The sequence below is a fragment of the Ambystoma mexicanum genome, chromosome 5q, assembly GCF_040938575.1.
Source record: "Ambystoma mexicanum isolate Mex_15411 chromosome 5q, UKY_AmexF1_1, whole genome shotgun sequence".
In the NCBI taxonomy this organism is placed as follows: Eukaryota; Metazoa; Chordata; class Amphibia; order Caudata; family Ambystomatidae; genus Ambystoma; species Ambystoma mexicanum.
Window position 1 is genome coordinate 338667157 of NC_090933.1, and position 27071 is coordinate 338694227.

At 49.9% G+C, this 27071-nt stretch overlaps 1 protein-coding gene across 11 annotated transcripts in view; it reads right to left on the reverse strand.

Annotated features, from left to right (window-relative positions):
* Positions 1-7615: 7615 nt before the first annotated feature.
* RNMT (RNA guanine-7 methyltransferase) overlaps positions 7616-27071 on the reverse strand; it is a 480952-nt gene continuing 461496 nt past the window's right edge. For all 11 annotated transcript variants that reach the window (XM_069620807.1, XM_069620798.1, XM_069620799.1 and 8 more), the window contains one exon: positions 7616-8350. In XM_069620807.1, the coding sequence (XP_069476908.1) occupies positions 8313-8350 (38 nt within the window). In that variant the 3' untranslated portion in view covers positions 7616-8312. The remainder of the gene's footprint in view (positions 8351-27071) is intronic.

A 27071-nucleotide genomic window follows, 5' to 3' on the forward strand; every position in this document is an offset into this window, starting at 1 on the left:
ACACATCTTTTTCAAACTACCCTCTGATCCTCTCCTTACCTCCTCCATCATTCTTTAACTGCCTATCTGCCATCCAGTCCTGGTGTGCCTCCAATGATCTCTGCCTCAATGCTAGCAAGATTGAGATCCTACCCATTGAGACTCCTGCTCCCTCTTTCAGCCCCTCACTCTGGCCCCCCTCTATGGGCTCCCACAGTTATTCATCTGAAGTCAGAAATCGAAGGCATCTTCGAGTCCTCCTTCCTACTGCACATCCAGGACCTTGCCAAGAAAGCCCACTTTCAACTCCATCTCAAAGGAATCCTTCCTTTCCTCACTTTCCCCCAGAAGCTCAATGTCTCTAGAGTTTTGGCACTCTAGGCTGGACTACTGCAACAGCCTATTCCTTTAATCTACCCTCTTCCTCCCCTCCAGCTTATCCAGAATTGGGCTGCAAGAATTATCCTTGACCTCAAGCCCAGGAACTGCATCTCTCCACTGGCTCCCGGTTGCTGCAAGGATCAAATTCAAATCCCTCTGCATCAACCATAAGGCTGTCTGGAGCCAGGGACCATGCAATCTACGACTGACTCACCAAATACTCTTCCTCCAGATCGCTACGCTCCTCTGCCGCCAACTCACTAAGCATCAAGCACTTCTCTAAACAGCGAGCTGGTGGCCGATCTCTTTCCTCAGCTGGCTCCGTCCTCTGCAACAGCCTGCCCCTTCCTCTGTCTTGAGCCGGATCTCCTCAAATTCCAGAAGCTCCAAGACTTTCCTTTTCACCTCCTCCTTCCCCCCCCTCTGCCTCCCCTGCTAAACCCCAGTTGCTGAGATTGGTGACCAGGGCCTGTGTCCCTCTGGGTCCTGCCCCCCCTCCCCCAATAGGCTTCAGCTTCTACCCACTCCCAGCACTTGCCGTTGGCACCCACTGGGCTGTGCTATTTCACAGGACTGCACTTATTGTTTTTATCAGTTGACCACTCTTACCAAGTGAACTCTGCCAGGCACTTAGCTGCTCGCAACTTAGTCACTTGCACTTCCCTACGTGCCACTCCTAGCACTTACCCCCAACCCTCATCCCTTCCATCTCTCTGCGCTTGCACACTGAATGCTAACAAGGCCTAGTAGGACCACCTCTCTTTTCTGTATTTTGTATTTTATTTGCCTTTACTTCTCATGTTCCCTCCCCGCTGGCCTGCGGGCACTTTGAAACACAATTTCCTTGATATATAAGCACCTTACTAGTTCACAATAAAATAAATGTTAGCCTTGATGACCCCAAATAGCTGCTGGCAAAGTTGTGTTAGAAACTGACTAGATCTATGACATTTTATGCTAAATACATTGGCTGGCAGAATTTAAAGTACTTTGAGCAAACAGAATAACAAGTTACTTTCTTACCTGGTATAGTTCTTTCGATGGGATGTTCCGACGACGTATTCCATATCTATGACAGGTATTGTCCACAGCTGTGCTGCTTCTGAACATTTTCGCCGTCTGCGTCCTGCGTCGATGACGTCGATGCGCCGTCCCCGAGGACCTCCTCCAACGGCCGACGTCACCCGATGTGATAAGTAGGACACACAACGCCCATAGCCTCCGTTTTTTCCCCCAGAACGTGTGTGACCAGTTTTCTGCCAGTCAAACACACAAGGCCTTGCGGAACGCAAGCTGCAATCGCATAAGAAATTCTGCAGCGGGGAAGGTAAGGAGGGAGCGATATGGAATAAGTCGTCGGACCATCCCATCGAAAGAACGTTACCAGGTAAGAAAGTAACTTGTTCTTCGAGGGGATTGGGTCCTCCGACGTATTCCATATCTATGACAGACTCCCAAAGCAGTACCAAGCAAGGAGGTGGGAAAAGAATTTAGAACACAAATTTAGCATGCCCAATCAAATTGCGGAATAAAGGACTGCCTTGCCAAAGGCCAGATCCTTCCCTCGGATGGAATCGAGGGAGTAGTGACGTACAAAAGTATGTACCGAAGCCCAGGTGGCTGCATCACAGATGTGACGAATAGGAACACCCCTCTGCCGGGCAGTAGACGCAGCCACTCCCCTCATGGAATGGGCCCGCAAGCCAGCCGGAGGGTCCTTACCCGCCAAGCGGTAACACTCGGAGATAGCTAAAATAATCCAACGAGACAAAGTCTGTTTCGTCACAGCTTGTCCCAAACGCTTTCCAGCGTAACCAATGAAAAGTTGATCGTCCACTCTGACCCGGGACATGCACGAAATATAAAAGCTCAATGCTCTCCTAGGATCAAGCCTATGGAGCCTCTCCTCTTCCTTACCAGGATGTGGAGGAGGATAGAATGCCAGAAGAAAAACCTGGCTCAAATGAAATTCCGAAACCACCTTCGGAAGAAAGGAAGGACGAACTCTAAGGACAACTGTCCTTATGAAACAGTGAAGGGTGGCTTAACTGAAAGTGCCTGTAACTCACTCTGCGAGCGGAAGAAACCGCAACTAAAAACAGTTTTCAGAGTTAACAGTCTCAAAGGGCAAGAATGCAAAGGCTCAAATGGAGCACCCATAAGAAACTTAAGGTTCAAATCCCAACCGGGCACCAGAAAAGGTGACGGAGGGAACACATTAGTGAGCCCTTTCAAAAACAGAGAAATTAAAGGAATCTTAAAATAGGAACATTCTTCAGACGAGCATTTAAATATGGACAGCACCGCCAGGTAACCTTTAATGGTCCCCACTTGCAAGCCCCTGTGGGCCAAGGAAAGCAAAAAAGACAGAACCATGGGAATGTCACACTCAAAAGGATCCACATTCTTAACTTTGCACCAGTCGCAGAACTTTCTCCAACAGCAACGGTACAGAGACTTTGTCGCCGGCCGCCTGGCCGAGAGCAACACCTCCATCACGTCTTCAGGGAGGTCCCAATACTTATACCTCAACCTTTCAGAAGCCAAGCGTGAAGGTTGAGGGATATGACCTTTGGATGGAGAACCTGACCCCCCTCCCGTGAGAGCAGATCGTCTCGGTAGGGAAGCGGACGTGGAGGGCAGATGGACAAGTCGAGAAGGTCCGGGTACCACGTCCTCCGGGCCCACACCGGAACAATGAGGGTCATCCGGGAAGCGAACCTCCGTAACCTCTGCAGTACTTCCGGGATGATGGGGACTGGAGGAAATGCGTACAGTAGTGGGAATGACCACTCCACCACGAACATGTCTAAGGCTCCTTTTGGAGGAAATTCCCGTGAGCAGAACCTTTTGCACTTCCGGTTGACACTGGAGGCCAAGCGAGCCACTTGAGGGGTCCCCCAAATGGCAAAGATCTCCAGGAGAATCTTCTGAGCCAGCTCCCACTCGTGAGAGATCGTGCTCAGCCTGCTCAGAGCGTCCGTCGTCTCCGGCCAGTTGAACAGCCGAGATCGAAACTTCCTGCTGGATGGCCCAGAACTCGAGCTACATCGTCTCCCTGCACAGAGGAAGTGACCCTGCCCCCACCCCCTTTTTGTTGAGGTAGTGCATGGCCACTGTGTTGTCCGTTAGAATCAAGACACTCTTTACTCGCACAGTTGGCAGAAAAGCCTTCAGGGCTAGCCTGACGGCCCTCGGCTCCAACAGATTGATATGGAGTCTGGACTCCGACGGAGATCAACGACCGCTGACAGTCAACTCGTTGGCATGAGCTCCCCATCCCGTGAGGGATGCGTCCGTCACGATCGTCACCTCCGGCCAGGGCAGCAAAAATGGGGCCCCCCCTTCATCAGATTGCCTTCGACGGCCCACCACAGAAGGTCCTGGGCGACCGAGGGCAGCACTTGAACAGGGTCCGACATCCTGCCAGAGGACTGAGATCACTGGAGCTTGAGTGCCCATTGCAAAGATCTCATCCGCAACCTGGCCTCTGGCACCAGAAGAATGCAGGATGCCATGAGGCCGAGCAGTCTCAAGAACTCGGACGATGGGAGAGTCTGGGCAAGCTGAAAATTGTGCACCATCTGCTGAATGTGAAGAGCCCTCACCTGGGGAGGAAAACACAGCCCCAGGGATGTGTCGAGCACTATTCCTATGTACTGGAGCCGCTGTGTTGGCGTCAAATGGGAATTCTTTAAATTAAGGGAGAAGCCCAGGCTGTGAAGGGAGTGGCAGGTGACGGAAAGATGATCCAGGACTTGCTCAGGAGAGCGCCCCCTGATCAACCAATCGTCCAGGTAGGGGTAGACGTGAATCCCCTTTCCTGAGATGCGCTGCCACCACCATGAGCTTGGTGAAAACCCTCGGGCGGAGGTCAATCCGAACCGCAGGACCCGAAACTGAAAGTGCGAGTCGCCAACCGCAAACCTCAGGTACTTCTTGTGCTTGGGATGGATCGGCACATGGAAGTAAGCGTCCTTGAGGTCGAGAGACACCAACCAATCCTGAAGTTGTAGGGCCTGGAGGACTTGAGAGTAACCATCCTGAACTTGTCCTTCCTGAGGAGTTTGTTCAAACCGTGCAAGTCCATGATGGGTCTCAATCCCCAGCCTTTCTTTGAAATCAAAAAATAAGGGGAATACCATCCCTTGTTCCTCTCCACTACAGGCACCAGTTCTATGGCGCCTTTCTCCTGAAGGGCTTGAATTTCCTGCACAAGAAGCGGATCCGGACTCTTCAAATAGAGGTTCCCAGGTGGATTGTCGTGAGGCCTCTGCCGAAAAGGAAGACAGTAGCCATGGGTTATGATCTCCAGAACCCACACATCTGAAGTAATGGCACGCCACTCTACAAGATGCTGCGCCAGCCCTTCCCCCCCCAACCGGCGAACCATGGGACCTGGCCTCATGACGGAGTGGTAGCGTCTGCAGCGTTGCCTGAGGGCAAAGAGGCAAATGCCTGAGCGTCCTAGGCACCTCGAGACCCCGTTTTCCACCTCTGGCACTCTCACGGTGGCCTCTGACTGACAGCTCCTCTTGCTTTACTGAAGGACAAGTAATAGCGAAAGGAACCTCCCCTCCATTATTGTCCCCTAGGGCGAAAAGGCAGAGGTTGTCGAACTGCAGCGCCCAACGACTTTGCTGCAGCTTTGGAGGTCTGCAACCTCTCAAGGCTCTTGTCAGCCTTGCTGCCAAAAAGATGTTCACCATCAAAGGGCATGTTGAGGAGCCGTGACTGCACATCAGGAGCAAAACCAGATTTCCGCAACCACGCAAACCTGCGTATTACGGTGCTCGCCGCCATGGAGCGGCTGACACAATCTGCCATGTCCAAACCCAACTGAACTGCCTCACACATGGCATCCTTGCCATCCTGAACCATAGCAAGGAAACCATCCCGTTCATACCCTTCGGGAAGATGTTCAGTCGCTAATGCAACACAGTTCCACAGAGTGTGTGTGAAACGAGACAAGGCACATTTGGAGTTGGCCGCCTGAAGCGCCATACCCCCTGAAGAAAACACTTTCTTCGCCCAGCCGTCAAAACGTTTGTCATCCCTATCCGGAGGGATGGTAGGAATAAGACGCCCGCTTTGCCGGGGCTCTAGCCGCCTGCACCACCAAACTCTCTGGAGTGGGGTGCCTGGACAAGTAGCAGGGGTCGCTACTGGCTGGATGGTATTTTCGCGACAGACTTGCCCACTTCCGGGAGACTCTCCGGAGCAGTCCAAGCCGACGCCACCCGTCACTGCTGAGCCATATGAAACGGCAGTACCGGGTCAGTGGGGGGAGCAAGATCAAGGATGTCCGTGAGATCATCCTGAACGAACTCCCTTGGGGGAGCCGACCATCCCAAGTACACACGACCTGCCGACGGGCAGAGTCCTCGGAAGAGGACGGGGAAGGCGACCGATGCCGGCACTTCTGGGAATGCCTCGAAGAGGCAGAGGAGTGGCGACACCGACTCCTGGAAGGAGACCCACTGGACTTCCGACGATGATGCGGAGCGCCTCTTGAGTCATCTGTCGAAAGCCCCGTAGACCTCGACTTCCGGGCTTAGGCACCCGACCTACCGACAACTTCTTGCGCTCCCGCAAGGCCTTGGCCGTGAGCGACTGACAGTCGACACAGTTGTCCGTATCGTGAGCCTCCCCGAGGCACCAGAGGCAGGCATTGTGCGAGTCTGTGACTGACATCTTGGACCCACAGTCCCCACATTTCTTGTAGCCCGGACGCAGGGTTGAAGACGAAGTAGACATCGTCACGAACAGGTTTTCACAAAAACCGAACAGGTTCAACGAACCGAGAAGAATACAGCAAACGCCAAAGAGTCGAGGCGTACGGAGATTCACGAAGCAAACACGTTCGCGGAAAAAACAGAACTGAGGCTACGGGCGTCGTGCGTCCCACTTATCACATCGGGTGACGTCGGCGGAGGTCCTCGGGGATGGCGCATCGCAGGAAATTTTCGGAAGCAGCACAGCTGTGGACATTACTTGTCAGATATGGAATACGTCGGAGGATCCAATCCCGTCGGACATTTAAATTGCATCCAACCGTGTTTTTTTTTAAAATCCGTTTTGATGTTCATGACTTCTACCACCCAAGCCTCCTTTGCTAAGTTTAAAAGGAACACAATGCCACATTGCTTGAGAGGTCAGTGTGTTTTTTTTTTTTAATTCTTTAATCATGGGAGTGCTTAAATGAAAATGTGTTTTGAATATGGATTTATTACTGCATAAGTTACATTCAAGCAAACCATTTTTAAACCATAATTTATTTTACTTTATCTATGAAATTATTTCAAACATCCTCACAAAAGTGACTCTCCCAAGAGCCATGTGTGAGGGGCATTTCACAAAACGGACAAAAAATAGTTTCCATAGGTTCTATTCCATTTCAACCAAAAGCATTACTGCAGTATGGGCCAAACATGTTTAAATGCATTTGTTTTGCCTCTGGAGGTGGATGCGATGCTAAACCTACAGTAACAATTGTTTCCTTCAAGTGTAATGCACAATATGTACTAACATGCCCCTCTTGCCCATACATCCCAGCACTAGCCTGCGCCAGCGGTAGATATTAATCCAGCCCCAAACATGGTGACATGGAGCAGCAGCAGTGGGAGAGGGCAGTGGTGGGTGGAACCAATGGTTGGCAGGGGCGACACTAGAGACCCAAATATTTTGAGCCCTGGCACTTATTTACAAATTAAGCCGTGGGCAAAATAGAGGGCTGCACTGGGGTGGCGAAAATGTGGTGACTTCTATACCTGTGCATGGCTTTGCAATAAAGCCAGTGAAGAGATATTGGTTGTACTGTACAAGGCGCCTCTGGTGCCATGGAACTAAACTGCCATAAGCACTGAGACAATGGGAAGGGCCATAGGAGTATGAAAAGTGCAACATTTGTTGTGCAACAACTGCTGCTTTCCTGTATTCCGAGAGAGAGAAAACTAGCAGTTGGAGAATGAGTGGGTAGACCGCGCAGCATAGTGGTGCCATGCAGGGGCTCTAACGAAATTCTTTTAAAGCTGTGGCGTATAGTATGCTGGGTTCTCCTTGCAGGTGACAAAGTCACGATAGTATGGAGGAAAGCAGACAGGACATAGGAGCAGTAAGATCAATCCAAATCTGTAAGTGACATAGTAAGAAAGGAGAACATTCAGGAGCCTGGCACTGTGAAAGGTTATATAAACATATTTCAACATTAGAGCATCACAAACTAAAAGTTGCAATCCACTGAAAAAAGAAGCCCTTTAGTCTAAGAAATAAACCCAAGATTTATTAGGTTCACAAATATGGCAGCCATGATAAATTAAAAGTGACAATACGAAATCATCCTTTTCCAATTCCATAAATCCTACAAACTGAAAAACAAAACATTGTTCAAATGTATTAAAAACAGGGATTTGCTAAACATGTGCGTTTCCGATGCTAAGACTAGATTCCATCCTTGAACCCACCTCAAAAGAACATTTAAGTCGGGAGGGGAAACTGAACCCAATAATCTTAAAAACGTGCACTGAATTCATTTGTTCCCAAATACATTTGAATGTAGCTAAGTAGCAGTAAATTCACTGAACCAATGTATAAGCAGCGTTTTTATTTTATGTGATCATTCAACCACGAAAAGTGACTGAAATCAAACCGCATTGTACTAGCCATCAATGGCAAAACAGGTTCACAAAAAAAAAAAAAAAACAGGCTTAAAAATACCCAACTTCACTCTTGGTCTCAGTCTATTTTTTATACACAGAAAGGTCCATCTGTCACAGACAGGCAACTGGAACTCGAATCGGTTAGATTCAGGTGAGCAGCTCCGCTTTCTTCGCAGTCTTCTGCACACAGTAGTAGTTTTTTTTGAAAACCCTAAAAAATAGATGCAACACAATTTGGATTGCTCGGTGACTTGTAAGAAGGATTTTCAGTCTTTTTCGGCTCTACTAAGGGCATCATAACTGCTTTTCAAATGCGAAAACCAAATATATACCTGCAAAAGCAAAAAGCAAAGAATTAACTTTTAAAATTACGACTTCCTCCAGCCCGAACAAACTTAAATAAACAATCTGCAAATACCAATAAAGCTGCTTTTTCGGTTAACAAAAACTGTAATTAAAAATCTAATTGATGCTCGGAATAATTAAGAACCTATCACTTCACGTTGGTTGAATTTTCCATTAGGGTAATGAAATATGGCACTGTTTGAACAATAGTTGCCATCTGTCACTTGGAACAGTAATATGCAGAAATATCCATTTAGCATGTTTCCGCTTTCCTCACCCAAACATTCACTAGTAATGCGTGAGGGCCGCTTCCTCGATTCCATTTCCAGTCTTGGCACCAAGACCGATATGAAAGTAGAACAGAAGGAAATGGAAGCAGGAGGAGAAGAAATACATATGGAAAACAGTTGCACTTATGATGAATTAAAGACAAAACGCTTGAAACCTGCCAAAAAACCTGCCAATTTGATCCGACAAATAAGCTTCACAGATATTTGGTCAAGCCAGTCATGATATACAAACGAATACTGGATAGTGTAGGAAAAAAGGGCAAAACCACCTTTATAACGCATGCTTCTGCATACTTGTCATTTTCTAGTGCTGTAGGTCTATGAGAATCCTGGCGCTAAGCATTACCAACAAAAAGAAAGCATTCCATAAGCAAATAGTTTTGACTGTTGCATGAAGACAGACTTCGGGCCCGGTCCACAGAAGTGCTTTATAATGGCGCAACCTGATTGGAAAACAAGTGGTGGTGAGTCAGGCCTTTAGTGTTCGCTAAGATTTTCATATTTGTGATAAATCTTCCTGACCTCTGTCAACTCCAGAACTTTTTGCTTGGACTTGGGGGATCATTCTAGGTGAAGGTGAAATGAATATTACCACAGCTACGTAACTTGTTCTTTTATGCTTCATCCCCTCTCCTAGTGAGACCCCAGCACTTTTTGCTGGGCTTCTGGACCTTTTTCTTTATTGCTAGCGTGTGGGAGATGCCAATATTTTTCTGACAAGTGTATTCGTCTTCTTAGATTGTCATGCGTTTGCCTTCCCGGAATGAACTGATTGGTCAGAATTTATTAGGGTGGGCAGAAGCGGTGTTAGCCTAGCGGCCAGAATTTGTATACATCTTACAAATTTATCAAGGCTACAGGGCGGTATGAGCCAGGGAGGGAGTGGTCTTTGCCTGATTTATGGAACACCAGTACCTTTGCCTCATTCATAGACAGGGTTACGTTTCCGCTTTCCTTGAAGGTGTTGAACAGTCTTGATAGAACTGGGTGAGAATGTCAGCATATTTTTTATAGAAGGGGGCCGTGAAGCCATCTGGGCCGGGTGCCTTGTTATTTGGGAGTCCAACAATTGCCCTCTTCACTTATCCGGGTTTCCAGCACCAGTTTGTCTTCCTCTGATATTTTTGGAATAGGAAGAGATTGTAGGAACCCATCTTGGTTGCCCTCATCCGGGCGTTCTGCTGCGTATAACTTGATAAAATGCCTTGAAGGCCTCCCCTATATCTTTGGTACTTGTTAGAGTCTCTCCTTGTGCGTTTTTGACATTTAGGATGTTCATTGATTTTTGCTTTGCGCGGAGTTGTCTTGCTAGGTATCCGTCTGCCTTATTGGCTTTGATATAGTATCTTTGCTTAAGGTAGAGAATGGATTTCTCTGCCTTTTTATTGCCAAGCATTTCCAGTTGCCCTTGCGCATGTCTCAACGCTTTGAGGCTTCTGGTGGGGTGAGTCATTAGTGCCTCTCGAATGTCCGTCCCTTTCTTTTCAAGTTCTTTCCCAGCAGTGCCTCTGCTTGTCTTTGGTGGCCTCCAGAGCTATCATTTGTCCTCGGATCACTGCCTTGAAGGCCTCCCATACTGTTCCTAATGGGACATCCTCTGTCGTTTTGTTCAAAATATTCTATAATTTTGTCCCTTAACGCTTCTCCTGTCACCGGGTCTGAGAAGATCTTGTGGCAACCTCCACCACCAGAGACCTCCCCCCTTCCCTGGGGTCTTAACATCTAACCATAGCGGAGCATGATCGACATTGCTATGGGGCCTATTTCCAATCCTTGAATTTTGCCCATCAGTCCCACCGAGACCCAGAAATCAATTTGACATTGTGTTGTGCAAATGCGAGTAGTATATGAAGACACTGTTTTGACCCTTCAGTTCCATCCATGCACCGCATAGCACCATCTGGTCCATCTTGCTTGAGATGCCTGGACGGAGCACCCCGACTATGGGGTCCCCCTGCGCTCCTGTCCAATCGCGGGTGCCAGGCCATATTCAGATCTCCCCCAGTATTTCCTCTCCTTTCGCAAACCCCTCAAGTTTCCCCAACATGTCCCGCAGAAAGCCATCTTGACCTGTATTAGGTGCGTATATTGCTGTCAGGGTGAGCCGTAAACCGTCTAACATAATGTTGGCAAACGCGAACCTCCCTTCCCTGTCTCCTTGTCTATGAATGTTACGTCCACTCCCCTTTTATTGCTATCAATACCCCAGCTCTTTTTCCTGTAGCATTTGACTGTGCCCAGACTTTGTACCCTCTGAGATATACCTTCCTTTTATCCTGGGCTCTTATGTGTGTTTCTTGGAGCAGCAGGATGTCCGCCTTCTCCCTCCTGAGCATGGACTCTACCTTTTTCCTCTTCACTGGAGAGTTCAGCCCCTTACATTATATGATAATATTCTGAGCTTCCCCATCTCGTCTAGCCCAGACTGGTTGCCATAAGATCCCAAGTGCTGTGATCCCAATTGTTCTTCCGGAGTACCCCCCGCCCCTCCCCAAATTCCTTAACGCCCCCCCCCCCCCAACAGTTAACATTGAACCAACTTGGTCCCGAGGAGGGCCCGGGTACCCAAGGATGCTAGGGCGTTGCGCCCATCGCTCCCTGCCCTCAGTGAGCTCAGGTTAAACTTTGCGGGGAGTCCTAAACCCCACATTTTCCTCAGACCTACTGTGTGCCCGTTCCTGGTTCCCAGCAAGGCCGCTGGGTATTGCCATCTCAGAGTATTCTTCAGTGGTTACCTCTCCAGCCTCCTGTAGTTGGCAACTGTCCCCCACAATTGCTCTTGCCTGGGATTCCCCTCTACTCCACTGTTGTCTGCTTGGTGCTTCCCTTTCCGTTTCATTTCTTTTTTTGCCTAACCTCTTCCCATCCTCTCAGCCTCTAGTGCGGTTCTCCCTTTGCCTTGGAGCACCTGTTTACTGCCTCCTCCACCAGCAGGTTCATTATGTGGAGCCCTTCTTCACAGATAGTCACTCTTTGCTTGCCTTCCCACTCGAACATCAGTCCAAATGGGAACGTCCATTTGTACCTTATTTCTTTCACCACTAGCTCTCGAACCAGCAGGGTCATCTCTTCTTTTTAGTAATGCCACTGATGCCAGGTCCTGGTATAGCTGAATGTCCACCTCATTCATCCTTATGTGGTCAACCTGCCTTGCTCTCCTTAAGATTTGTTCCTTTTACGGGTACGTGGAGAGGGCTACCAGCACATCTCTAGGTCTTTCCCCCGGGGCGCCTGTCCTTTTCGGGCCCACTCTATGAACTCTGTCGATCCCAATGCTGTCGGCTTCTTGCGCCTCTTTGTCTCTGAACACTTCCTGAACCGCATTCTTAAGATCCTTATCCAGAACTGATTTGGACATATTCTTAATGCGTACATTAGATCTGCGGGATCGATTTTCTAAATCCTCACATTGGATCTCCAAATTGTGGGTTAACCGCACCAGGTGTTCCTGCGTTTCGCTGTTCTGTCGTGCTTCATCTTCTGCATTTTGTACTATTTTCTCGAGGGTATCTGTCCTTTCTTCCAATTTGGCCACATCCATCTTTAATTCTTGGACTACCTGCTTCATGTCGTTCCTCATAGTGGCAAATTGGTCCTGCACCGTTGACATGAATTTGTCCAGTAGCTCCACGAACCAAGCATGCATGTCGTCCCTTGACGGACGAGGGTTGCATGAATTGGGGGGGGGGGGATGCCTTCAGCTGTGGGATCTTCCAGTGTCCTTCCTCTGGTGTTTACAGGGTTATCAGACCACCACATTTGGTGTAAGTTAGAAACCTGTTTGGCAGATTGTGGGTTCGATTGGTTTGCGCCCCCGTTTCCCTTTGCCTTGGACATTGCCCCTGTGTCGTGGTGGTCCTGCGGTGTTTGAGCGCCTGTGGGGGACGTTTGTGCTGTACCCTTGAGGTATTGCCTTAGCAGTCCGCCTCCTGATGAGAAGGGATGGATCTGTGGGGGAGTAGGCCTTGAAACCTTGCGTCTCTTTGGATGGGGTACAGTCTCTGTCCACCAGGAGCACCAAGCCTGTATTTCAAAACAATGGTAGTGGTTCTGGGGGAGAAGTCCCCCACTCCGCCTCCTCCACTCATCTGCCCTGCCCCCCCTCTGCTTATGGCTTTGGTGATGGGATTGGGGGGGGGAAGAGTGTCCCCTGATAGGGCTCGAGGCCTTATGTGGTTATTTGGCAGGGTGAGGAGGTATCCCCCACCTGGTATGGACACCCCACTGTCTTTGCAGGGGCTAGGGGGGCTGGGGAGGGAGCCGCTCACCTTATGCTCCACCGGCGGCTTTCTCCGGTGCTTCACGGGATCCGAGCGCAAAGCTCTGCCTCCCTCCACCCATTGTGCACTGCGGCCTTCCGGGCGCTGTCGGCTGGCACCGGATCTCTGTGGCCCCGCGAGAAGTGTGATGCTCCTTATGGGTGCCAGCACCACGTTGCTGGGGTCCCTGCCTTGCCCTCTCCTGGCGCTCCCTCCTGCTGTTCTGAACTCTCCTCAGAGGAGGAGGGGCACCTCTGCCCAGCTGCTGCCGTACTTTCACCCGTGGCGGCCTCCCAGGCCCTGTCCGCTGGGCACCGTGGCAGCCGCGGGGTCCCAGCGGACCTGGTGGGGATTTTGCAGCCTTATGAAGGTGCCGATCGGCGTTCAGGTCGCTGCTGGGCTCTCCGTCCTTGCTTCTTCCTCCGCCCCCTGGTGTCTCGCTATGCCATGCGGGTTGGCAGCAATGCTCGGAAGGGGAGGGGCGCCCACGTCTCGTTGCTGCGGGGCAGCCTCTGCTCACTCCAGAGGGGCGATTTCCCCTTCTTTCAGTGCCGGCGGCCTCTGTATGTGATCTTTTTGGTGCTATTTCTCTCGGAAAACACGGCTCAGTGAGGTGCTTTAGTGCGGCCCGGCAGGAGCGAGACTGAAGAAGGCTTTACAACTGACTGAAATAAATTGTTTTATCAAGAAACCTTGAGTGGAAGTGTTTATTTGAATAACTGCTACTGTGAAACTTGACCCCTCTTGAGATAAGCCTGGCTGCTCGTCCACACTACCAACCTGTGTAGTTCAGACTTATACAAAAGGTTGGGTCCTTATTGCCAGGAGGTCAAGGTTACTGAAGGGCACCCAAAGGGTACTGCATACAATCTTGCCTAACAGCATCATCTTTACATTGTGACACAGCACCTTCAGTGCAGTGACACAGGGAAGTCTTCCAGATTTCCCAAATGTTTAAATACCTTCTCTTTGATAAACTGTTTCCAAGAGCAGTGAAGTGAAATAAAGTTCCTCACTGTAGGGACCATCTTACTCCTAGTCTAGTCCCCTTTCCTCCATACATTTGGGACATTCCTTCCAGTGGGACAGGACCGGAGCACTTCTGTAAAAAAGCATCAAATAGAAAAATGTGTCCTCTTTACTCGGGGTACCGCATGTGGCTGTAACCCCGCCCTGCTGAGCTTCGCCCTGCGCATCGCCCTTCAGTCCTTTTCTATCGCCAGGTCTGAGACCTTTAACCAATAATAGAGGATACTTATTAAAGGGGACAGCGGGCGTATGGAGGAAAGGGGACTATGGACTAGGAGTAAGATAGTCACTATGGTGCGTAACTTTGTTACACTCCTATGTCCCGTCCCCTTTCCTCCATACTTTTGGGAGATTACCAAGCACCACTCACAGAAAGGACAGCCGTACAAGCCCTTGCTCCATGAGGGGGAACAGGTCCCACCACTCTGAGGTACAGAAGTTTCTGTATCCCTGCTCTGAGGGAGGGCATCCCGATCTGTTGGAAGAGAGGTTTGAAGGGTGGGGTAGGAGGAAAAGGCAAACGAAACCCACCTAAACGATGGACAAACTGCATCAGTCTTCGGTGATGGTTTGCCACGCCTCCAGATGAGACGAGATTCGTCCTCCCAAGTGTAGCGTGACCGACAAAAAATTTAAATTGGTGATTTGTCGGCAGGGAGATTACCTGTCCCTGTAGAGGAGGCTGATGGCCAAGAGAAAAACCAACTTGCCGCTGCTGCTTAAAGCGGGGCTAACAAGGCGACCATGAAACCCCCTGATCCCAGAGAAGGACCGAGTCTGGGACCCTGACCTCTGTGTACAAGGGGCCTAAGCTGAAGCTGTCGCCAGGACCAAACTGGTCTTTTGTTGTCCACATAGCGTGGAAAGCTGCTCAGCCCCAAAAGGAACGCTCCCAGCACCAGTCATGAAAATTGGTGCGAGGAGGCATCCAAAATGGCTGCTGTGGACCAAGGAGGTTGGGCTGTCATTTAGTCGACACCTGAAGAGAACTGTTTCATAGGAGAAAGTGAGGCACTGTTCCCTCAGGGGAGTCAGGGGACAAACACTTAGCCTTGAAACAAGGAACCTCGGCCAAGCTGGTGCTGGCAGATCTAGGATGTTTAGTGGACATCCTCAGAACTGACCCAGAATTAGCTTCCAATGGAGTTACCTCGGCAGAGCCGGTACTGGAAGGCCTGTAGCTGATCACCTTCTTTGCCCCCTCGACAGAATCAGTACCACCACAACCCCAAGCGTGGGACGGTTGAGGAATGTACCCTACCGACAGGACCCTTAGAGGATTCCCTCGACTCAGTCGGTACTGTATTTAGAGGAACCTTGGGTTTTAACCCGGGACATACAGCTCCCTCAAGAGGGGCCTCGAGCCGTTGCTCAGTGTGACAAGTACCAGAAACAGAGACCTCAATGCGTACCCCGGTATCCAGAGCCACAGACGAACTGAGCTGTACCTTAGCACCCAAATGGTGAACCTCTGAAACACGTCCGGTTTTGGCAGGTCCTCTGAGGGACCCTCAGAGAACACTCTGGTGCACCTATTCGGCCTTTGAGGCACCTCAGGGGAAACCCTGGTAACAGAGCTATAGAAGCCGCTCCCGGTCATGGAATGCTCTCACCAAGCAGGGCTACGCATCGCCGTCCTCATCTGCTTAAGGCTCATCCCAACGAGGCAGGAACAGAAGACTGGTCCTCCACGCCTACCGCCTCAGGTTTTTAAAGAAAACTGAATCAGAACAGCCAGGGCCGGGGAGAAACCGGAGCGAAGAGACGCTTGAAATGCGTCCTCATAGGGTCCGAGTGCATGAGCATCTGAAAGTTCCCAAAAAAATCGTAAGGGACCCACCCCCTGAAAATGAGGGTGGTTGCCAGGAGGGTCCACCACCAGCCAGGTCCACGTAGATCAGTGGAGCAAAAGCAGGCAGTATGAGGCAGTGGAGCCCATGCACGCCGGTCAAAAGGGCGGAACGGGTTAGTATTGCGAAAGGAATGCTCCCAGCACTAGATGTTGCGAACGTAGGTGTAAGGGAGGTATCCAAAATGGCCGCCGTAGGCCATGCAGGTTGGCCCGCCATTGTCGCCCCCTGAAGAGAACTGCATCACATGCGTAGCTGAGGCAACTGCCTCCTCAGGAGTGTCAGGGGACTTGAGACACTTGCCTTACAAATCCTCAGCATAGCCAGTACTGGGTGGTCTCGGATGTTAGTCGACATCTTCGAACCAGTCTCAAAATTAGCCTCCAATGGAAGAACTTCAGACAAGCCGGTACCAGAGGGAATGCGATCCGTGATCCCCTTCTTTGCCCCCTCGACAGAACCAGTACCACGATGACCCTGGGCGTGGGACAGTGGAGGACAATACCTCACCTACAACACCCTCTTAGAAGGTTTCTCAGATCTGTCAATATAGACATTAGCCTCCACAAGAGGACCCTCAACCTGGTACATAAAGCTCCCTTAAAAAGGGAGCTAGAGTCGGGACTCAGTACAGACTTTAACCTCCACAAGAGGAACCTCAGGTTTCAACCTGGTTACAGTGGGGCAAGCTCCAGAAACAGACCTCAGGGTGAACCCTGGTATCCCAGCACCCAGCCAAACTGGGTTTAACTTTAGCACAGTGACGGTGAACCTCGGAACAATGTCTGGTACTGGCAGGTCCATCAGAACCCTCAGAGGAATCTCTGGTACGCCGGTTAGGCCCTTGGGGCACCTCAGGGGAAACCCTAGTGACAGAGCTACAAGAAAGGGCCCTTAAAGTACTCCCTCATGCGGTCAGAGTGCATAAGTTATTGTTATTGTTATTTTGCACTTATATAGCGCCTTATATACCATTGGTATGGTCTGAAGGCGCTGGTAGGTTGAACGCCCTTGGGAACCGAAGTTCAGATCAGTAGGGAGAGTCAAAAGGTGCGTGTGAGCACCGGATATGTGTGCAGCTTGTGCGGTACACGTGTAATAGCTGCTTCTTATCGGTAGGTGTGGTGGTTGAGAGATCAGGAGAATGTGTTCGTTCTGGCAGGATTTATCCGGAACGGATGTGGCTGCGTTAGGCCTGAGGAAAACGCCTGGCTGGGGGTGTGGGACCAGCAGTGTTTACATAGAATGATGTGGAGTAAGTGGTGGATGTTCGTATGAGAACAGTTATACCGAATGGTGTCATAGTATCTCTGTGTTCTAGTTGAGTGGTGATGTAAGGAGAGAGTAAGCGTGGGGTGTGGTGTGATGGGTTATATGCTCTTTCAGTGTGCAAACTTCTAAATGCAACTTTCCCAGAGAGGGAACTGGGCGAACTTCTAAGTACAATTTTCCATACAGAGTCTATTGGGAACACTTCTAAATTCATTTCATCAGCACTTCTAAATGCAGCTTTCACAGAAGATATTGGACTCGTATCTAAATTCAATTTTCTACCGAGAGGCTACTGGGCGCACTATAAAATCAATTTTCCAGCGAGGCTATTGGGAATACTTCTAAATTCATTACACTCAACCGTTTTCTACACTCATGTGTTCTCCATATTCATTCAGCCGCATTCTACATTCATGTGTTCTCCACATTTGTCTGTCCACCACATTTATTGGCTCTTCATATTCGTTCGCTTTGTACGCTCACCGCCCTCCGCAGTCGTCCGCCCTCCACAGTCGTCCGCCCTCCACAGATTACCACTTTCCAACGGACATCCGCCCTCCACAGGCATACACCCTCCACAGGCATCCGCCCTGCCCAGTCGTCCGCCCTACCCAGTCATCTGCTCTCCACAGTCATCCGCCCTCCACAGTCATCCGCCCTCCACAGTCATCCGCCCTCCACAGTCATCCGCCCTCCGTAATCATCTGTCAGCAGCGTTCATCTTCCACGCGCATTCCACTCGTCGGTACTCAGTCGGTCTCCCACTTCCGGCCTCTCACCCTACACATTCCTCCGCTTTCGACATTCTTCCGCTCTTCCACACCCTGTCGCTCCCCCATTCAGTCGCTGATACTTTTCTCTATTCATTACGCGCATCTGCTCTTCACGTTCTTCTGCTCTGTATGCTCTCTTCACTCAACAAGCTCCTTCGCTCTGCATGCTCTTCCAATTCTCCACCTTCCTCCACTTTCTACACATAGCCGCTCTTCATACTCGGACCGCTTTCTACAGTCAATTGGTTTACATACTCATCCGTCATCCCCATCGATTTTGCTCGTATTATTTATCGGGTCTCCAGACCCAACCGTCTGCCAGACGCACCGGTCAACCGCTTTCATCCTCCACATTCATTTATACTTGTCTAGAATCATCTTTATTCATTCGCCCTTCTCAATCATCCGTTCACCACACTCATCGTCTTTCCAAGCTCGTCCATGCTCTATTTTTTCTTTTATCCAGTGGTCAATTCGTGTTATTGACTTCACTGTTTACATCTACATTACTCGCTTTAATTTCTTTTCTGAATATTTGATACAATCCGTATTTTTTTTTTTTTTTTTGCTTTAGGTGCTTCGCTGGGTCGGTGTTATTTTGATGATGCTAGAACGGAACCGGTTGGTTTTAGGGAAAGAGCCAGGTTTTCAGTAGTTTGCGGAAAGCTGTTAGCTCCTCGGTTAGCCTGATGTGGGGTGGGAGAGAGTTCCACAGGGTTGGGGCTAGGGCTGAGAATGATGCTCCGCCTAAGTTTGTCTTAGGAATTACTAGGAGGCCGGCTGTGCTTGATCTGAGGGTGCGAGTGGGGTGATAAGCTATTAGTTTTTCTTGAAGATATTGCGGTCCAGTTTTATGTACTGCTCGATGGGTGAGGCATAAGGTTTTGAAAGCTACCCTACGGGCTACTGGAAGCCAGTGGAGTGTCTTGAGGGCTGTGGATACGTGGTCTCTTGGACCAAGCGCAAGTAACACTTTGGCCGCCGCGTTTTGTGCTCTTTGAAGTTTGTTCATTTGGTAGGCATGGATTCCGAGGTATAGGGGGTTGCCGTAGTCCAGCCGTGAGATGACGATTGATTGTACCGCAGAGACTCTGTTAGGAAATGATAGATGTGGAAAGATGCGCCTAAGGTTTTTGAGGTGGTAGAGGCAGGACTTTGAGACATTGTTGACTTGGCGCGCGAGAGTGTTAGGTCAGAGTCTAGGGTGCATCCAAGATTTTTCACTGTGTTGGAGGGTATCGGTGAGTTGCCCATGGCGGTTGGCCAGGGTAGAGGGTGCGGGAGAAGATCTGGGTTGCCCCACACCATGATTTCTGTTTTGGAGGGGTTTAACAGGAGGTGGTTTTGGGTCATCCAGCGTTCAATGTTAAGGAGGCAGGATGCCAGGTCAGGTCGGGAGTTAGGATTCGTGTTCAAGAATTTTAGAATTAGTTGTGTGTCATCGGCGTAATTGTAACATAGGATGTTGTGTGCACGAATTATCGGTGGGAGGGTGATCAGGTAGAGATTGAAGAGGAGGGCAGATAGACACGCTCCTTGTGGGACTCCTGTGTCAACTGGTCGGGCTTGGGAGGTAAAGTTGGAGTGTCGTTATTTGGTGCCTGTCCTTGAGGAATGAGGCTATCCATTTGAGGGCGGTTCCACGTATTCCTAGGGAGTGGAGGCGATCAAGGAGTATTGAGTGATTGATCGTGTCAAAGGCGGCTGATAGGTCGAGAAGGATTAGTGCGGCGCATCCCGCGGAGTCAGCAGTCATTTTAAGGTTGTCCCAGATAGAGGTTAGGGTGGTTTCAGTTCCGTGACAAGTTCTGAAGCCTGATTGGGCGGGGTCTAGGAGTTTGTTGGCTTCAACAAAGGCGTTAAGTTGAGAGTAGGCGGTTCGATCAATGAGTTTGGCGAGGAACCTGGTGTTTGATATGGGGCGGTAGTTTTTGGGCTCAAGCGGGTCGAGCGAGGGTTTTTTTAATCAGGGGTTTGACGTGCGCCAATTTGAATGCGTCTGGAAAGGTACCGGAAGAGAGGGAAGCATTTATGATAGATCTTGCGTGTTCTCCTGCACAGGTGGAGGCAAAGATTTCTTTAAGGGTAGTGGCTGGGCATGGGTCCAATGGTGATCCGGATGGTTTGCGGGCAGATAGGAGTTTGAGAAACTGTTCTGTTAATGGACTGAAGGAGTCGAACGTTGGTTGCGTGGAGGTTGTAGCTGATGGGTTGGGTGGTAAGGGCTGAGGATTGTCTAGTGGCTGTAAGAGTGCTAGTTTGGAGGTTAGAGTATTTGTCCTTTCTATAGGAGTGGAGTAGAAGTGGAGGGAGAGTGAGTCACAGAGTGATTGCGATGCGGTCGGGATGGTTGTGTTACAAGCTGGGTTGGTGAATTCGGAGATAATTTTGTGGAGTTCTTTACTTGGGTTTTTGCAGTTTAGGATTCGGGAGTTGTAGTGGGCCTTTTTTGTTTTCCGGATTTCGGCTTTGTACCGATACAGGTGTCGGGCTAAGGTGGTCCTGCTCTCATGGGATTTCTCTTTATGCCATTTGCGTTCTAGGTGTTTGTATAGTCGTTTAGTGGTCTTCAGCTCAGGAGTGAACCATCTGGGGAAAGGGCCACTGCGGATTGATGGTTTGCAGGGGGGGGGGGGTGAGGCGCATCAGAGATGCGCTAAGCCATGAATCAAGGGCCTCAGGGGTGAGATGGTTGTTGAGGGCAGGATGGTGGTGGAGACTGGAGGAGAACCTCGGCTAGGTCTCGGGTGATTATTAGTTTCTTCCAGCATTTGCCTATATTCGGAGGTTCGGATACGAGTAGGGGGAGGGGTTCGGGTGAGTGGATGGTGAAAGAGAGAATGTAGTGATCAGACCAGATGATAGGGGTGGGCGGCATTAGCTGAATCAGGTTGTTGGAGCTAAAGATGGCATCGAGAGTGTGTCCTTTATAGTGGGTCGGTCCGTTTATGTGGGGTTGGAGGTTAATTGCATCTAATCCGTCAACCAGGGAGTATGTCATAGGGTTGGTGGGGATGTCGAGCCATATGTTGAAGTCTCCAAGAAGGGTGAGGTTGGGATGGTTTAGTTGGAGGGTGGCAATAGAGTCGCAAAGGTTATTTGCGAAGTGTCTATCGTAGCCTGGGGGCCTGTAGATTATTAGGAAGCTATGTGAGAGCGATGGTGAGAGGGATAGTTTAACAAGGAGAGATTCGCAGGATGGAATGGAGGGTTGGTTATTGATGATTGAGGCGCGGAAGAGATTTGAAGACGAATGCTAGCCCTCCTCCCCTGGACGGACGGTTCAGTGGGATGAGGGAGTAGTTGGGGGGGGAAAGGCTTCGTTGGCGATTGGGCCGAAGTCGTCAGAGAACCAGGTTTCAGTGATGAAAACTAGGTCTGGTTTGTCAGAGGTGAGGAGGTCAAAGATGGAGTGTCTGTTTTTTGCTATTGATCGGGCGTTAAATAGGATGCAGTTCACATCGGCAGTCGGGGATGATCTTGGTGGTGGGGGGGAGGGTGCAGTGGTGGAGAGTTTGGGGGGGAGGGTAGGTTGGGTGATGGATGGGAATAGTGGGCGAGCAGAGAGATTGGCAGGCTTCGGGAGGGGTTGGGAGGCTGCGTGTGATAGGATGGTCGGGTTTTGGAAGGGGGATTTGAAAGGGGGATGTTGACGGTAAGGAGTTTCAGTTGCAGCTGATGAGAAATCGAGGGAGAGGGGTTTCAGGTGGGGGGAGGCCGCGGGGGAGAGGCGGGATTGCGGGATAGATGTGGTTGGTCGAGATAGGGGGGGCGAGGAGTGCTGTGAGATTGAGGGGGACCAGGAACGTTTCCTCTTTAGTTTCCTTGCTGCGACTGGTGTGTGGGAGAGAGTGGGGGGGTCGGAGGGTAAGTGGGAGGCCGCTTCGGTTCTTGCTAGGGCTAGCCGTGCAGTTTTTAGGGAGGGGAAGGGGTGAGGTCGAGTGGGGATGGTGGCAGGGGTATAAGGGGAGGGCGGGAGTTGGGTGGTTGCAGGGTGGGGTGTGTCAGGTATGATAGAGAGGGGAGCGGGTATGGGTAATGCTGGTGGGTCGGGGGTGAGGTTCAGAGGATGAGTGGTCTTGGGGTGGGTGGCTCGCCATCGTGCCCCCCTTGTTTGGTGTTTGGAGAGGGGAAAAGCAGGGGGTGCGAGATAGGGAGGGGACGGGAGACAGATCGGAGAGTGGGGGTGGTCCATGGGTGGTGTTTCTGACTGATTCTGGTGGAGTGGGTGCACTCATGATTGGTGCGAGTTTTAAGATTGGTTTAGGAGGGTTTTCTGATTGTAGTTCTAAGGTCGGTGATGACACGCTTTTAGGCACACTTCAGGGTTCAACTGCTCAAACCTGAGATCCTTCCTATAACATGGGATGTGATATCAACTCCTCCCCATTCCAATCCCGAGACCCCTCCCACACCATGTGATATCTTAGGCACACTTCAGGGTTCGACTGCTCAAGAAGGTATTAGATTTATTTGGTGCTTACTAGCTAGAGTTTTAAACAGATTATGTTAGTTTGTTGGGTACCTTTCTAGGTTCCTCTGTCGCCAGGGAGGATATTCGGACAGCTTCAAGATTTTATTTGCTTAGAAGGGGTATTAGGTTGTTAGTCTCAGAGAGACTTCTTAGAGGGGTTATTGGGCACAACTTCTACATACGCACGTAGGCTATAGGAGTGTAATACTTAATGAATGCAATTCGGAACACTACTAAAATTTAACTTTTTTCAGAGAGGTTATCGGGTGCAGTTTCTAATTGTAGTTTCGGGAACAATTCTAAATGCCAGTTTCTTAGAGAGGCTATTGGGGGCAGCTTCAGAAATGCAATTGGGAACACTTCTAAATGCAGCTTTCTTCAGAGAGGCTATTGGGCGCAACACCTAAATGCAATTGGGAACACTATTAAATGCAGTTGCGAATACTATTAACTGGTATTAGGAACACTTCTAAGATGCAACTTTCCTCAGAGAGGCTATTGAGCGCAGCACCTAAATGCAATTGGGAGCACTATTAAATGCAGTTGCGAACACTACTAAATGGTATTGGGAACACTTCTAGACGCATTGGGCGCAACTCTTAAATGCAATTGGTAACAATACTTAATGTAATTGGGAGCACTACTCAAGGCTATTGGGCGCAACTCCTAAATGCAATTGGGGACACTTCTACATGCAATTTTCCTCAGGGGGACTATTGGGCACAACACCTGAATGCAATTGGGAACACTTCTAATTGGAGTTTTCCTCAGAGAGGCTATTGGGCCCAACACCTAAATGCAATTGGGAACACTATTAAATGCAGTTGGGAACACTACTGAGTGCACTTGAGAACACTTCTAAATGCAACTTTCCTGCGAGGGGCTATTGGGCACGACTCCTGAATGCAATTGGGAACACTTCTAAATGCAATTTACCTCAGAGAGACTATTGGGCACAACACCTGGATGCAATTGGGATTATTAAATGTAATTGAGGACAACACCTGAATGCAATTGGGAACACTTCTAAAAGCAATTTACCTCAGAGAGACTATTGGGCACAACACCTGGATGCAATTGGGAACATTATTAAATGTAATTGAGGACACTTCTAGATGCAATTTTCATTAGCGAGGCTAATGGGCGTAACTTCAGAATGCAATTGGGATCACTTACTAAATGCAATTGGGATTAGGTGAGAGGCTATTCTAAACGCAATTGGGAACACTTCTAAATGCAACTTTCCTGCGAGAGGCTATTGGGCGCAGCTTCAGGATGCAGTTGGGAACACAGCTAGATGCAATTGTGAATACTTCTACATGCAACTTTCCTCAGAGAGGCTAATGGGCACAATACCTAAATGTGGGAACACAGCTAGATGCAATTGTGAATACTTCTACATGCAACTTTCCTCAGAGAGGCTAATGGGCACAATACCTAAATGCAATTGGGAGCACTGTTAAATACAGTTGGGCACACTACTGAATGCACTTGAGAACACTTCTAAATGCAACTTTCTTCAGAGAGGCTATTGGGCGCCACTCCTGAATGCAATTGGGAACGGTTCAAAATGCAATTTTTCTTAGAGAGGCTAATGGGCACAATATCAAATGCTAATGGGCACAATATCAAATGCAATTGGGATCACTTCTAAATGCAATTTGCCTCAGAGAGGCTATTGGGCGCAACTCCTGAATGCAATTGGGAACACTTCTAAATGCAATATTCCTCAGAGAGGCTATTGGGCGCAACTCCTGAATGCAATTGGGAACGCTTCTAGATGCAATTTTCCTTAGAGAGGCTAATGGGCACAATATCAAATGCAATTGGGATCACTTCTAAATGCAATTTTCCTTAGAGAGGCTATTGGGCGCAACTCCTGAAAGCAATTGGGAACGCTTCAAAATGCAATTTTCCTTAGAGAGGCTAATGGGCACAATATCAAATGCAATTGGGATCACTTCTAAATGCAATTTTCCTCAGAGAGGCTGTTGGGCGCAGTTCAGAGAGAGGCTATTGGGCACAATTTCTAAATACACTTATAGGTTATTGGGTACAACTTCCAAAAGCAAATTTCACATACAGAGGGCAGAGTTTCAGAATGCAAATATAGTGAATTTACAGTGGCGATGCTTTGTTAGTTGAGTGGTAGGGTAGTATGGCCTGAAATAATTGCTTCTGGCCCCGCCCTTTCCACACTTACTTGATGTTGGCTTCTTGCTTCTCCTGCTGATACCTGCAGATACATCCTTTGCCTCAGGTCCTTAGCCGATGGGCTGCCGGGCAGAGGACCTGGAGCCGTCTCTGTAGGAGCCGTCCTTTGCCTCAGGTCCTTAGCCGACGGGCTGCCGGGCAGAGGGCTGCCTTGGAGGGACTGGTAATGAGTGCAGATCTTCTTGTCAGGGCCAATCAGGGGCGGGGGCGGGCTGGGAGGCGGGTCGGGAGGGGGAGAGAGCGCGAGGGCCGGGGCAAGCTATGGTGCACGCAGGTGCAGGGGGCCTCTACAGTGGCTCGATGGAGTCAGGATCAGGGCCCAGAAGGGTCTTGCGTGTGCTGCACTCACCTCGATGCGTCCCGATGGAAAGTGGCGCTCGAGGTGAGTTGCAGAGGCCTAGTTCCTACAAGGAATTCGGGTGGCCAATCAGGGGCGGGGGCGGGCTGGGAGGCGGGTCGGGAGGGGGAGAGAGAGCGCGAGGGCCGGGGCAAGCTACGGTGCACGCAGGTGCAGGGGGCCTCTACAGTGGCTCGATGGGGTCAGGATCAGGGCCCAGAAGGGTCTTGCGTGTGCTGCACTCACCTCGATGCGTCCCGATGGAAAGTGTCGCTCGAGGTGAGTTGCAGAGGCCTAGTTCCTACAAGGAATTCGGTTGGCCAATCAGGGGCGGGGGCGGGCTGGGAGGCGGGTCGGGAGGGGGAGAGAGAGCGCGAGGGCCGGGGCAAGCTACGGTGCACGCAGGTGCAGGGGGCCTCTACAGTGGCTCGATGGAGTCAGGATCAGGGCCCCAGAAGGGTCTTGCGTGTCCTGCACTCACCTCGATGCGTCCCGATGGAAAGTCTCTGAAACTTACCGAAAAGGCATCCTCTGACGAAGATTTAAAAACTCGGGTGGGCAGAGGCTGCTCATAAGGGGCAAACCCCACAAACGTAATTAGGAAGGCTTCCAGGAAGCGAGACTGTATGCTGTAGTGGCATCCGAGGACAGCAGCCATAAGAAGGGCGAAACGGATTTTCACCTGGAAACGGTTGTTCACCAAAAAGAAGGTTGCCAGCACCCGTCGTCGATAGCGTGGGTGTAAGGGAAGAATCCAAAATGGCCACCACAGACCACGAGGGAAGACCCGCCATTTTGTCCCCACCCAAAGATAACTGCGTCACATGTGTGGATATGAGAGGCATCTCCACAGGATGGTCAGGGGACTTGATCGAAACTTTAACCTGGACACAAGGATCCACGGCAGAGCCCGTACTGTGGGGCCTCAGATGTTTACTGGACATCCTGAAGGGGCCCCTTGAATTAGCCTCCAAGAGAGGAACCTCTGCAAAGCTGGTAACAGGAGTCATGGTCAGAGACCTCTCCCTTTGCCCCCTCGCTAGAACTGGTATTGCGAGAGCGGGAATGTTGAGGAATCCACCGCACAGACAAGAACCTAGCAGGTCTCAGTTCTGTCGGTACACACCTTAGCCTCAAAGAGAGGGACCTCGGAACACCATCTGTTAAGTACAGCGGGAACCGTCTGACAAACCCCTGGTACGCCTATTCCACCCTATCGAAACGACATTTGCAAGAGGAACAAGAGACAAATCCCAAATGATCCGGCATAGACTGAGGATTACGCTAATGCAGAACCGGACCAGGAGAGAAGGACACCGGAAAGAAGAAAAATGTCTTTCCGGTGATGCATGTGCGTCCAGCCCCGACCGCGTGGAGAAAAGTACTGAAGGGCGATGCGCGGGGTGGAGCTCAGAAGGGTGGGGTTACGGCCACGTGCAGTACCCCATGTAAAAAGGGGACACATTTAAATTTGATGCTTTCTTTTACAAAAGTGCTCCAGTGCCGTCCCACTGGACAGAATGTTGCAAAAGTATGGAGGAAAGGGGACGGGACGTAGGAGTATTGACTTTACTTACACTTGTAACTTTTCTGGACCCAGCACACACCATCTACAATAGGGTGCTGGTTGGGGTGCTTAGTATCTCCAGTCTAGTTTCTCATGTAACATTTTCATGTTATCCTTTCTACAATTAATGGCTGGTTTTCTTTCAACTACCGTGGTGTGTTTTTACTGCGGTCTGCATTTGCAGCTGCAGTAAAACACCCTTGGGTGCCATGTGTGTCAAAATGCCCCAGTCTTTTTTTGCCATTTTTTGATGGAAAAGTCCTTCTTGAGATTTACTCTGCGTGCCAAACCAGGTTTAGTCTCTTGGTTCGTTTTGTGGCCCTTCAAGTGCTCTACTTTTCTACAAGCATTTCAAAAAACATTGTGCAAGACTTTTTACCTACCTGGAAAGAAGATCTTAATCTCCCCTTGACATTGTGCAACTAACATTGGCTTTCCTGGCTCCCTGACAGACTCCTCTTTGCCTCTGACTTCGTGCTTTGGCCTTTCCCCAGGAAGGGGTTAATTTTCTCTGCATTGGAAGGTTTTCAAAAGTACTTATCAATTTGTGAATGATTTATTAACCTTTGCTTTATTCCTCTATTCCATCTTTTACACCCAAACTCAGTATTGCTCTAATGTACCAGTGATAAATCAGTGTCCA